The 14,538-nt window shown below is 46.5% G+C and overlaps 1 protein-coding gene across 1 annotated transcript in view; it reads left to right on the top strand.

Annotated features, from left to right (window-relative positions):
• The first annotated feature begins 5,053 nt into the window (after window positions 1-5,053).
• Window positions 5,054-14,538, top strand: part of NDUFS8 (NADH:ubiquinone oxidoreductase core subunit S8) — a 39,342-nt gene continuing 29,857 nt past the window's right edge. Inside the window, exons 1-2 of the mRNA XM_073681471.1 lie at window positions 5,054-5,155; window positions 9,351-9,404. Of these exons, the coding sequence (XP_073537572.1) occupies window positions 9,356-9,404 (49 nt within the window). The 5' untranslated portion in view covers window positions 5,054-5,155; window positions 9,351-9,355. The remainder of the gene's footprint in view (window positions 5,156-9,350; window positions 9,405-14,538) is intronic.

The raw sequence follows: 14,538 nt of genomic DNA, 5'->3' as shown, positions 1-14,538 counted from the left end.
CATAGGCAGAGTCTATAGTATAATGCACTCCCATAGGCAGAGTCTATAGTATAATGCACTCCCATAGGCAGAGTCTATAGTATAATGCACTCCCATAGGCAGAGTCTATAGTATAATGCACTCCCATAGGCAGAGTCTATAGTATAATGCACTCTCTTAGGTAGAGTCTATAGTATAATGCACTCCCATAGGCAGAGTATATAGTATAATGTACCCAGGGCCGGCTCCAGGTTTTTGTGGGCCCTGGGCGAAAGAGTCTCAGTGGGCCCCTTTAACACATACCACGATTCATGATGCACAGATACCGCAGAGAAATATATATATAGTACAATGCAAAGATTTCACTTCTTACATTACATGAGCGATATCTATTGTAAATTCCACAATAGCTCTGAAAGCGGCGAATCGCTCCACACAGTATACTGGCCCCCATATAACGCTCCATACAGAATACTGACCCCCATATAACTCTCCATGCAGGCTGTGCCCTCACAAAATGCTCCATGCAGGCTGTTCCCCCCACATAATGCCTCATGCCAGCTGTTCCCCCCACATAATGCCCCACGCAGGCTGTTCCCCCCACATAATGCCCCACACAGGCTGTTCCCCCCACATAAGGCCCCACACAGGCTGTTCCCCCCACATAATGCCCCATGCAGGCTGTTCCCCCCATATAATTATAATACCCCATGCTGGATGTCACACCCCGATCCCTTATAATGCCCCATGCAGGATGTCACCCCCCCTTATAATGCCACATGCAGGATGTCACGCCCCCCTTATAATGCCCCATGCAGGATGTCACACCCCCCTCCCTTATAATGCCACATGCAGGATGTCACACCCCCCCTCCCTTATAATGCCACATGCAGGATGTCAAACACCCCCCTCCCTTATAATGCCACATGCAGGATGTCACCCCCCCTCCCTTATAATGCCCCATGCAGGATGTCACACACACCCCCTCCCTTATAATGCCCCATGCAGGATGTCACCCCCCCTCCCTTATAATGCCCCATGCAGGATGTCACACACACACCCTCCCTTATAATGCCCCATGCAGGATGTCACACACACCCCCTCACTTATAATGCCCCATGCAGGATGTCACCCCCCCTTCCTTATAATGCCCCATGCAGGATGTCACACACCACCTCCCTTATAATGCCCCATGCAGGATGTCACACCCCCCTCACTTATAATGCCCCATGCAGGATGTCACACCCCCCACCCTTATAATGCCCCATGCAGGATGTCACCTCCCCTTCCCTTATAATGCCCCATGCAGGATGTCACCCCCCCTCCCTTATAATGCCCCATACAGGATGTCACACACCCCCACCCCACCATATAATGCCCCATGCCCCCATACAATAAAAAAAAAATCAAATACTCACCTCACTTCTCCTCACCTGCTGCCGCTGCTCTGGACTCCACGCGCCGAGGCGTCTTCCCGCTCTGCGCTGTAACGGCTCAGGAGAGAGTGTGGTGGAAAGACGTCACCGCGCCCTCTGATCTGAGACGTCACAGTGCAGCAGCCGCGGAAGAGACAGGACCTGCTGCGGACGCACGGGGAGAGGTAAGTATTGTGCCGGGGCCCTGAGCAAGCGGGGGGGAGCGGGCGCTGGCACCGCTCTCCTCCACTCTCGGGTCCCATAGGGCGGCGGGGTGCCCGACAGTGAGTGGGCCCCCCACCTGCTCAGGGCCCCGGCACTTGCCCGGGTGCTGACGCCTGCCCTGAATGTAGCCCCATAGGCAGAGTATATAGTATAATGCACTCCCATAGGCAGAGTATATAGTATAATGTACCCCCATAGGCAGAGTCTATAGTATAATGCACCCCCATAGGCAGAGTATATAGTATAATGTACCCCCATAGGCAGAGTCTATAGTATAATGCACCCCCATAAAAAAATAAATACCTCTCCTCGTTCCCCGCACATCTCAGAACAGCGGGCGCCAAATGACGTCAACGAGCCTGGTCAGTGTCTGCGTCATGGGACTGATGGGAGAGGGAGCGTCACGCTCCCTTTCTCATCACTGAACTTGCGGTGAAGGGCGGGGGGCATGGGCGTACCCACCGTGGGGCGGGGGGGAAGCTGCCCCCCCCCCTAGATGCAGGCATGCAAGCCGCACACCAGGGTCGGCGTCAGCACCTGGGCAAATGCCGGGGCCCTGAGCAGGCGAGGGGGCCCCTCACCATCAGCGCCCGCTCCCCCCCGCTTGCTCAGGGCCCTGGCACCCGGCACAATACTTACCCCTCCCCGTGTCTCCGCAGCAGTTCCTGCATCCTCCGCGGCTGCAGCACTGTGATGTCTTTACACCACGCTCTCTCCTGAGGAGTCACAGCGCAGAGCGGGATGAGGCCGGCGACGCTGGAGTCCGGAGCAGCGGCAGCAGGTGAGATGCGAGGTGAGTATTTGATTTTTTTTTTTTTCTATATGGAGGCCTGTGGCAATATAAGGGAGTGGGGTGAGGTGGGGGTGTGTGACATCCTGCATGGGGCATTATAAGGGGGGTGTGTGACATCCTGCATGGGGCATTATAAGGGGGGGTGACATCCTGCATGGGGCATTATAAGGGGGGGTGACATCCTGCATGGGGCATTATAAGGGGGGGTGTGACATCCTGCATGGGGCATTATAAGGGAGGGGGGGTGTGACATCCTGCATGGGACATTATAAGGGAGGGGGTGTGTGTGACATCCTGCATGGGGCATTATAAGGGAGGGGGTGTGTGTGACATCCTGCATAGGGCATTAAAAGGGAGGGGGGGTGTGACATCCTGCATGGGGCATTATAAGGAAAGGGGGGGTGTCATCCTGCATGGGGCATTATAAGGTGGGGTGACATCCTACATGGGGCATTATATCGGGGGGAACAGCCTGCATGGGGCATTATGTGGGGGGAACAGCCTGCGTGGGGCATTATGTGGGGGGGAACAGCCTGCGTGGGGCATTATGTGGGGGGGGGACAGCCTGCATGAGGCATTATGTGTGGGGAACAGCCTGCATGGAGCGTTATATGGGGGCCAGTATTCTGTATGGAGCGTTATATAGGGGCCAGTATCCTGCATGGAGCGTTATATGGGGGCCAGTATTCTGTATGGAGCGTTATATGGGGGCCAGTATCCTGCATGGAGCGTTATATGGGGGCCAGTATCCTGCATGGAGCATTATATGGGGGCCAGTATTCTGTATGGAGCGTTATATGGGGGCCAGTATCCTGTATGGAGCATTATATGGGAGTCAGTATTCTGTATGGAGCGTTACATGGGGGCCAGTATTCTGTATGGAGCGTTATATGGGGGCCAGTATCCTGCATGGAGCGTTATATGGGGGCCAGTATTCTGTATGGAGCGTTATATGGGGGCCAGTATCCTGCATGGAGCGTTATATGGGGGCCAGTATCCTGCATGGAGCATTATATGGGGGCCAGTATTCTGTATGGAGCGTTATATGGGGGCCAGTATCCTGTATGGAGCATTATATGGGAGTCAGTATTCTGTATGGAGCGTTACATGGGGGCCAGTATTCTGTATGGAGCGTTATATGGGGGCCAGTATCCTGCATGGAGCGTTATATGGGGGCCAGTATTCTGTATGGAGCGTTATATGGGGGCCAGTATCCTGCATGGAGCGTTATATGGGGGCCAGTATCCTGCCTGGAGCGTTATATGGGGGCCAGTGTTCTGTATGGAGCGTTATATGGGGGCCAGTATCCTGTATGGAACATTATATGGGAGCCAGTATTCTGTATGTAGCGTTATATGGGGGCCAGTATTCTGTATGGAGCGTTATATGGGGACCAGTATCCTGTATGGGGCATTTTATGGCGGCCAGTATCCTGTATGGAGCATTATATGGGGGCCAGTATTCTGTATGGAGCGTTATATGGGGGCCAGTATCCTGCATGGAGCGTTATATGGGGGCCAGTATTCTGTATGGCGCGTTATATGGGGGCCAGTATCCTGCATGGAGCGTTATATGGGGGCCAGTATTCTGTATGAAGCGTTATATGGGGGCCAGTATTCTGTATGGAGCGTTATATGGGGGCCAGTATTCTGTATGGAGCGTTATATGGGGACCAGTATCCTGTATGGGGCATTTTATGAGGGCCAGTATTCTGTATGGAGAGATTTGCCGGTTTCTGAGCTATTGTGGAATTTACAATAGATATCACTCATGTAATGTAAGAAGTGAAATCTTTGCATTGTACTATATATATATATTTCTCTTCGGTATCTGTGACCATGGCTTGCCCCCCCCCCCTAGTTTTGATCCTGGGTACGCCCATGGCGGGGGGGCCTGACGCTGGCACCGGGGGCCCCCCTCCTGCTCAAGGGCCACATATCAGCCGCCTAGCAGTGCAGGGACATTGAGTCTCCCTGCTCGGCCCCATAGTGTAACTATATCAGCAGCACGCCCATACAGTTGCACTGGCGTAGCTCCTGGTGAGCCCATGAGAGCGCGGGGCCCGGGACCATCGCCCTGGCTACCGGTCACGAATCACTGGGATCCGTTGAAGCGTTCCAGAGTAATTACCTCATAAAGTGACAGTGGTCAGAATTGTAAAATTTGGCCTGGTCATGAAGGGGAAAACAGGCTTTGGGGTAAAGGGGTTAAGCAGTGCTGCCCAATCCTCGCCCCATTTTTAGTCTTTGTTGTGTCCTCACGGTTACAGAATAGCAGCACTCCTATAGTTTGCGTCCATAGGTTTAATACGTTTCCCTTAGCTAGCTCTCACCCATGGACATAGCTTAGTGATACCACACGGAATTAGTGCCATACACTGTATACACAAACGTATGTATGCTTTCTGTATACACACACCCACGTGATCTCACGCTGCCATCCAATGATCTGTAAGCTATGTGTACCGCCTCTTTTCAGACACGCAATCACGATAGGTTAAATCCTATGACAGACAGCTGCATTGACCAATCTCTTATAAGTGATTAGGTCTGATGGACAAGGAAGCTATTCTGTTTCTCAGCGGTTTGGCCGTGATAGGGCGTGGCTTGGGGATGCTAATGAGAGTGCCGGAAAAGAGGGGTCAAAACCGCCTTTCCGTTTGATTGACAGTAGCCTCGACCAATAGCTGCATTCCTAGCGGCCCCAGCAGCTCACTTGCAGCAAGGTCAGCGGCAGCTGTCAGGTACGTATAGTGGGGATTTGCTTGTAGTAGAAAGTGCTATAACGCATAACGGGCAGTGTCTAGGGCCCGGGGAATCTGCAGGCGGCCACTGCTTGTCTGAATTCAGTCTTTCCTCAGCCTTGGTCCTAATTGTGTCATGACTTGTGGAACGCAAAGACGATTGCCACTGCGCATGCTCCTTCACGCTGGATTGTATACTGCGCATGCGTTAGTGGTCTTTTTAAGCCAAATGTGCCTGGTGTTCGGTTTAGTGTTGTGAAGTCTGCCTTCTTATATAAAGTGTGTAAGAAGTGTGTTCTGCAGACAGAGCAGGCACAGGTGGCACTGTGCTGCCAGTCACTCGGTCAGGGCGCTCACCTACTGTGGCTTGTGTGTGGCCTTCAGAGTTCTGATTAGATTTTCCCTTACATGTGGCTCTGAGATGACAGGATTCATGAACCCTAAGTAAGTTGTCCCAATGTCCAGCATCCCGCGCTGTTCCGACGTTCTGTGCCATGTTGTGGCAGCAGTGAGCGTCACTATTGGTCTCTATTCAGGATTGGTCGGAATACGTTTTTTTTGGACATTAATTATTCATCAATTGAAAAAATGAGTTTGAGTTTACACTGTGAGCATTTGTGAGAATCAAATAACAGGGAAATGTCTGCGGTAAGGGCAGGATCGCGGGGCCAAATCACAGGGGAAATGTCTGCGGCACGGGCAGGATCACGGGGCCAAATCACAGGGGAAATGTCTGCGGCACGGGCAGGATCGCGGGGCCAAATCACAGGGGAAATGTCTGCGGCACGGGCAGGATCACGGGGCCAAATCACAGGGGAAATGTCTGCGGCACGGGCAGGATCGCGGGGCCAAATCACAGGGGAAATGTCTGCGGCACGGGCAGGATCGCGGGGCCAAATCACAGGGGAAATGTCTGCGGCACGGGCAGGATCGCGGGGCCAAATCACAGGGGAAATGTCTGCGGCACGGGCAGGATCGCGGGGCCAAATCACAGGGGAAATGTCTGCGGCACGGGCAGGATCGCGGGGTCAAATCACAGGGGAAATGTCTGCGGCACGGGCAGGATCGCGGGGTCAAATCACAGGGGAAATGTCTGCGGCACGGGCAGGATCGCGGGGTCAAATCACAGGGGAAATGTCTGCGGCACGGGCAGGATCGCGGGGCCAAATCACAGGGGAAATGTCTGCGGCAAGGGCAGGATCGCGGGGTCAAATCACAGGGGAAATGTCTGCGGCACGGGCAGGATCGCGGGGTCAAATCACATGGGAAATGTCTGCGGCACGGGCAGGATCGCGGGGTCAAATCACATGGGAAATGTCTGCGGCAGGATCGCGGGGTCAAATCACATGGGAAATGTCTGCGGTAAGGGCAGGATCGCGGGGTCAAATCACAGGGGAAATGTCTGCGGTAAGGGCAGGATCGCGGGGTCAAATCACAGGGGAAATGTCTGCGGTAAGGGCAGGATCGCGGGGTCAAATCACAGAGGAAATGTCTGCGGTAAGGGCTGCCTCGCGGGGTCAAATCACAGGGGAAATGTCTGTGGTAAGGGCAGGATTGTGGGATCGCTAGATGGGAGCCGCAATTTTCCCTTTCCCTGTTGGCCTCTGCAGGGTGATGCACTCATGATTTGACTGCATCATGGCTGAGTGATGCACACAAGTGTCGTGTCAGCTCAGCTAATCAAAAGAAGAGCTGCGGATGCCGTCAAGTAAGAGACGGTTATCAGGGATCCTGTCCAGCAGTCACTGTACACTGACCTGGCTGTGGACTTGTTCCTGCAAATCAAATCTCCCCGCTCGAATTGAAACCTTAGTGCCGAGTTGTCAGCACAATTGTACATGTGTAAACAGTGGTATGTGTCTGTAGTTGCTCCCCCCTCACCCAATCAATAACAATACTTTTTTTGCCGAAATTCAAGGTGCCAGCCATGAGTAATCAGAATTCTGATGCAAATGTGGCCAGAAGTGCATTATTGCATTTGGAAGGAGCAGTCCAAGGGCTTTCCCTCACCTTTAGTGCACTTCCAGCCTGATTTCTCCAGACATGGAATCCACATTTATCCCTTGATGACAAATCATGTAAATATACCATTAATGTCTGAGATTTAGTATCCCTTAAAAGTGAGTGTGCACCTCTATAGCATGCCTCCACCCATGGTTGGAAAGCTAAAGTTTTAGGATAGTACTTCATTATTGTGTTTCCGTAAAATCACCCACCCCATAGGTCCAAGAAGGAGATATCTGGAGATTTATGCTGCTGTATGTAGGTTTAGACAAAGAAATATGATGGCTTTTACCTGCCTCCCCGAATCCAGTTCTGCAGTGTCAGATTGTGTACATGACAGGCCACATCTCAGGCACCCTAGGAAAGGAGAGAGAAAACACTTATTGTAAAATACCAAGGTCCATTTAGGCACATTGTATGTATAAATGGTAAATCTGTATCTGCTTTTTGTGCTATAGACTTTTCTGTATACAGTTATATGAAAAAGTTTGGGCACCCCTATTAATCTTAAGCTTAATGTTTTATAAGAATTGGTGTTTTTGCAACAGCTATTTCAGTTTGATATATGTAATAACTGTTGGACACAGTAATGTTTCTGCCTTGAAATGAGGTTTATTATACTAACAGAAAATGTGCAATCTGCATTCAAACAAAATTTGACAGGTGCATAAGTATGGGCACCCTTATAATTTTCTTGTTTTAAATACTCCTACCTACTTTTTACTGACTTACTAAAGCACTTTTTTTGGTTTTGTAACCTCATTGAGCTTTGAACTTCATAGCCAGGTGTATGCAATCATGAGAAAAGCTACTTAAAGTGGCCACTTGCAAGTTGTTATACTGTTTGAATCTCCTCTGAAGAGTGGCATCATGGGCTCCTCAAAACAACTGTCAAATGATCTGAAAACTTAGATTATTCAACATAGTTGTTCAGGGGAAGGATACAAAAAGCTGTCTCAGAGATTTAACCTGTCAGTTTCCACTGTGAGGAACATAGTAAGGAAATGAAAGAACACAGGGACAGTTCTTGTTAAGGCCAGAAGTGGCAGGCCAAGAAAAACATCAGAAAGGCAGAGAAGAAGAATGGTGAGATCAGTCAAGGACAATCCTCAGACCACCTCCAGAGAGCTGCAGCATCAACTTGCTGCAGATGGTGTCACTGTGCATCGGTCAACTATACAACGCACTTTACACAAGGAGAAGCTGTATGGGAGAGTGATGCGAAAGAAGCCGTTTCTGCAAGCACGCCATAAACAGAGTCGGCTGAGGTATGCAAAAGCACATTTCGAGAAGCCAATTTATTTTTGGAAGAAGGTCCTGTGGACTGATGAAACCAAGATTGAGTTGTTTGGTCATACAAAAAGGCGTTATGCATGGCGGAAAAAAAACACAGCATTCCAAGAAAAACACTTGCTACCCACAGTAAAATTTGGTGGAGGTTCCATCATGCTTTGGCGCTGTGTGGCCAATGCTGGCACCGGGAATCTTGTTAAAGTTGAGGGACGCATGGATTCCACTCAGTATCAGCAGATTCTTGACAATAATGTTCAAGGATCAGTGACAAAGTTGAAGTTACGCAGGGGATGGATCTTTCAGCAAGACAATGATCCAAAACACCGCTCCAAATCTACTCAGGTATTCATGCAGAGGAACAATTACAATGTTCTGGAATGGCCATCCCAGTCCCCAGACCTGAATATCATTGAACATCTGTGGGATCATTTGAAGAGGGCTGTCCATGCTCGGCGACCATCAAACTTAACTGAACTGGAATTGTTTTGTAAAGAGGAATGGTCAAAAATACCTTCATCCAGGAAATCATTAAAAGCTACAGGAAGCGACTAGAGGCTGTTATTTTTGCAAAAGGAGGATCTACTAAATACTAATGTCACTTTTCTGGTGAGGTGCCCATTCTTATGCACCTGTTAAATTTTGTTTGAATGCAGATTGCACGTTTTCTGTTAGTACAATAAACCTCATTTCAAGGCAGAAACATTACTGTGTCCAACAGTTATTACATATATCAAACTGAAATAGCTGTTGCAAAAACACCAATTTTTATAAAACATTAAGCTTAAGATAAATAGGGGTGCCCAAACTTTTTCATATAGCTGTATTAGTCTTTGGCCTTTATATGATACCATTTGAATTTGTGCCTCCTATAATATGTTATTCATTCTTATTTCTGTAGAGAACATGAGCATGTTGGGAACTCGACTCCTCTACAATGCTGTCAAGCAAGCAGGTATGATTGTAATCTCATTGTGTGACTTACGGAAGAAGGTGGGGTAAATGTAACCTACAGTGGGGAAATAAGTATTTGATACACTGACGAATTTTCAAGTTTTCCCATCTAAAAAGAATGGCGAGGTCTGTAATTTTTATCGTAGATACACTTCACCTGTGAGAGACAGAATCTAAAAATAAAAATCAGAAAATCACATTGCATGATTTTTTAAATAATTTAATTGCATTTTATTGAATGAAATAAGTATAAGGATAATCATGCACTAAGGTTACTAAGGTAACTGCGACCTTTAGGGTAATCTTGGGGTAAATTTACCGGAATGTCCACCTCGAGGGAGATTTTCAACTGACTTGACTCTTGTTTCACTGCAGAATGGACTTAATAGTTTGAAAATGGCCTTATAACTTTTTCTTAGATTGATGGGGTGCAACAATTGCTTTTCTAAGATCCTTGCTTATGTCTTTCCTTTTGGCTTCTTAAAGGGTTTGGCCACTGATGGCCTGTCCTAAGGTGATTGATAGGTGTCTCCCTATGTAGACACATTTGAGAGACCTGTCAATCACGAGAAGCAGAGCTGGGACAATCCAGCTGGGGGTGGCTCCTAACTAGTCTTGCCTATTACTATAGACCCTGATTCAATTCAACAGGGGCATAGCGAACATGGTCTCAGAGGTCGTGACCGGGCCTGTGCGGGTGGCGACCCTCCGACTCCAGCATAAGCTCAATTGGATGTGTGTCATCAGACACACAACCAGTTGAAGTGCATAGCGGCACACAGACACATCGGGTCCATGCACGGCAATATACGCTGCCTATGGGCTATGCACTATATTATATGGAGGACTATGGTGGTTGCATTATACTATGGGGAGTGCATTATACTTCAGCTATGGGACCCCTTGACTTCTATGTACTCCCCTAGTGAGTATAATGGTTTATTTTTTTTCTATGCTTTAAAGAAAAGCGGCAGAACTGGGGACATATGCCAGAATGAAGGCCATATATACCATAATGAGTGACATGTATACCAGGATGGAAGATTACATATATTACAGTCCTGCTCATCATTATTGACACCCATGAAGTTTAAGTACATAATAGTAACATGGTTTTTAAGGTTGAAGGAAGACTAAGTCCATCTAGTTCAACCCATAGCCTAACATGTTGATCCAGAGGAAGGCCAAAAAAAACCCATGTGGCAATCACTAAGCTCCACATTGGGGAAAAAAATTCCTTCCCGACTCCATACGACAATCAGACTAGTTCCCTGGATCAACGCCCTATCAAGGAATCTAGTATATATAACCTGTAATATTATACTTTTCAAGAAAGACATCCATGCCCTTCTTAAATTTTAATAGTGAATCACTCATTACAACATCATGCGGCAGAGAGATCCATAGTCTCACTGCTCTTACAGTAAAGAATCCCCGTCTGTGATTATGATTAAACCTTCTTTCCTCCTGACGTAGAAGATGCCCCCTTGTCCCCGTCTCTGGCCTCAGAGTAAAAAGATCAGTAGAAAGGTCTTTGTTCTGTCCCCTTATATACTTGTACATAGTAATAAGATCACCCGTAAGCCTTCTTTTTTCCACAGTAAATAACCCCAAGTGTAATAAGAGACCAGAACTGTACACAGTATTCTAAGTGTGGTCGCACTAGTGACTTGTATAGAGGTAAAATTATGTTCTCCTCATGAGCATCTATACCTCTTTTAATGCATCCCATTATTTTATTTGCCTTTGCAGCAGCTGCCTGACACTGGTCACTAAACGTGAGCTTGTCGTCCACCAATACACCCAGGTCTTTTTCAGTTACAGTTTTGCCCAGTGTTGTACAATTAAGCATATAATTATACATTTTATTTCCTCTGCCCAAGTGCATTACCTTACATTTATCCCCATTAAAGCTCATTTGCCATTTATCAGCCCAACTTCTAGTTTACATAGATCCTCCTGTAATATAAAATTGTCCTCCTCTGTATTAATTACCCTGCAGAGTTTAGTGTCATCTGCAAATATTGAAATATTACTCTGTATGCCCCCTACAAGGTCATTAATAAATATGTTAAAAAGAAGGGGGCCCAATACTGACCCCTGTGGTACCCCACTGTTAACTGTGATCCAGTCTGTGTGTTTTCCATTAATAACCACCCTTTTGTTTCCTATCACTGAGCCAGTTCTTAACCCACATACATATATTTTCCCCTATCCCCATTGTTCTCATTTTATGTATCAACCTTTTGTGTGGAACCGTATCAAAAGCTTTTGAAAAGTCCATATACACAACATCCACTGCATTTCCTTGGTCCAGTCCAGAACTTGCCTCCTCATAAAAACTGATCAGATTAGTTTGACAGGAACGGTCCCTCGTAAACCCATGTTGATATTGGGTCATGAGGTTATTCTTCTTCAGACACTCTAGCATAGCATCTCTTAGGAAACCCTCCAGGATTTTACCCACAGTAGAGGTTAAGCTTACTGGCCTATAATTTCCAAGTTCAGTTTTTGTCCCCTTTTTGAATATTGGCACCACATTTGCTATACGCCAGTCGTGTGGTACAGACCCTGTTATTATGGAATCTTTAAAGATTAAAAATAATGGTCTATCTATGACGTTTCTTAATTCCTGCAGTACTCGCGGGTGTATCCCATCCAGGCCCGGGGATTTGTCAACTTTAGTGATTTTTAGACGCCGCCGTACTTCCTGCTGGGTTAAGCAAGTGACATTTAATGGAGAATTTTTGTCATCACTAATCATGTTTTCTGTCATGCGATTTTCTTGTGTAAATACGGTTGAAAAAAGAATCATTTAGCATATTGGCTTTTTCCTCATCCACCATTTCACCCAGACTATTTTTAAGGGGGCCAACACTATCCTTTTTTATTTTTTTTTTACTAGTTATGTAGTTAAAGAATATTTTGGGGTTATTTTTACTTTCTCTGGCAATGATTCTCTCTGCCTCAATCTTTGCTGCCTTGATTTTGGTTTTTACAGAATTTATTTAATTTTCTATATTTATTTAATGCCTCATCACTACCTACTTGCTTTAGTTCTCTAAATGCTTTCTTTTTGTCACTTATTGTGCCCCTTACAGCTCTATTTAGCCATAGTGGTTTCCTCCTATTTCCAGCATGTTTATTCCCATAGGGTATATATTGTGCACAGGTCCTATTCAGGATGCTAATTTGCTTTGTGTAGTTTTATGTCTCAGGATATCGTCCCAGTTTATTGCACTAAGATCATCTCTCAACCATTGGAAATTTGCCTTCCTGAAGTTTAGTGTCCTTGTAACCCCTCTACTACACATCTTATTAAAGGTTACATGAAAACTTATTATTTTGTGATCACTATTACCCAAGTGACCCCCAACTCGCATATTTGATATGCGGTCTGGCCTATTGGTTAATATTAGGTCTAGCAGTGCCCCCCTTCTTGTTGGGTCCTGAACCAGTTGTGAAAGGTAATTGTCTCTCATAGTTGTCAAAAACCTATTACCTTTGCTTGAACTACAGGTTTCTGTCCCCCAATGTATTTAAGGGTAGTTGAAGTCCCCCATAATAATGACTTCTCCTTGAGTCGCTGCTTCATCTATTTGCTTTACAAGGATATTCTCCTCTGCTTCCATTATTTTTGGAGACTTATAACAAACCCCTATCAGTAATTTATTATTTTTCCCCTTATCTCCACCCACAGGGACTCTACATTTTCATTAGATTCACATATATCCTCCCTCAAGACGGGTTTTAAGGATGATTTTACATATAAACCCCCCCCCCCCCCCCCCGCTTGTTTGTACTGTCATTTCTGAACAGACTATAGCCCTGTAAATTAACTGCCCAGTCATGGCTCTCGTCCAGCCACGTCTCAGATATCCCCACCATGTCATAATTATTTTCCAACAAAATTAATTCTAATTCCTCCATTTTGTTGGTGAGGCTTCTGGCATTAGTGTACGTGCATTTTATGTATCTCTCTGTACCTCTATTCCTTCTTACTATATTGACTGTTCTAACCCCACCCCCAATTTCTTTATTAGTGCAGATAGTGACCTGGGCACAATCTTCCCCCACCTCTAAAATGAATACCCCCCCCCCAATCCATAGTTTAAACACTCCTCCAACCTTCTAGCCATTTTCTCACCCAGCACAGCTGCACCCTCCCCATTAAGGTGCAGCCGGTCCCTAGCGTAGAGTCTGTAGCCAACTGAGAAGTCAGCCCAGTTCTCCAGGAACCCAAATCCCTCCTTCCTACACCAGTTCTTGAGCCACTTATTTATCTCCCTAATCTCCCTTTGCCTCTCTGGCGTGGCACGTGGTACCGGTAGTATTTCACAGAATACCACCTTGGAGGTCCTTGCTTTCAGCTTGCAGCCTAATTCCCTGAAATCATCTTTAAGGACCTTCCACCTACCTCTAACTCTAATGTGGAATATCTCCTGAAAAAATTAAGTGAAACAGTTTTTCTGTATCGAGCACTCGTGTTAAATACTAAAGTGCAAATGATAAACAATAATTTAAAACTAAAAACAATTGGAGGGAAAAATAAAAAAAACCCTAAAGCTTGCTGTGACACTGTGACCATTTACATTAATTTAGTATGGAAACACATTTTGACTCTGCTCTGGTAAATCAAAAAATAGATTCTGCTGTGATTGTCAGCTCCCATGTTACATGAATTGACCAATGAATGATGACTTCAGTGTTTTAAAAAGGCACATGGTAGGCCCTGTTCATTTGTCACAATGGTGAAGACAAAAGAGCTGTCTGAGGATTTCAGAACAGCTATTATTAGCAAACACAAGACTTCCAAAGAGTATAAGGCCATCTCCAAAGACCTTGATATCCTAGTTTCAACAGTGCGCAATGTTATTTAGAAGATTGCCAAGTATGGAACCATCAAGAACCTCCCTGGACGTGGGGGAAAGAGGCAAGAGATGTCTTTGAAGGTTGGTGCGAATGGTAGGAAAAACGCCAGATCAAACATCTGAAGGCCAACCTGAGGTCATGGTTTCAACAAGTAACATAAGCCTCACACTAAACCAAGCAGTAGGCCAAGAAAGAAACCATTGCATAAAAAAGACATTAAAAGGAACGACTGATCTTTTCTAAAGAGTACCCTGACAGAACAC

Source organism: Phyllobates terribilis, unplaced genomic scaffold, assembly GCF_046119375.1.
Source record: "Phyllobates terribilis strain yellow unplaced genomic scaffold, ASM4611937v1 Scaffold_5__5_contigs__length_657084704, whole genome shotgun sequence".
NCBI classification, from domain to species: Eukaryota; Metazoa; Chordata; class Amphibia; order Anura; family Dendrobatidae; genus Phyllobates; species Phyllobates terribilis.
The sequence above is the reverse complement of the archived record's forward strand: the minus strand, read 5'-3'. Positions and strand labels throughout refer to the sequence as shown.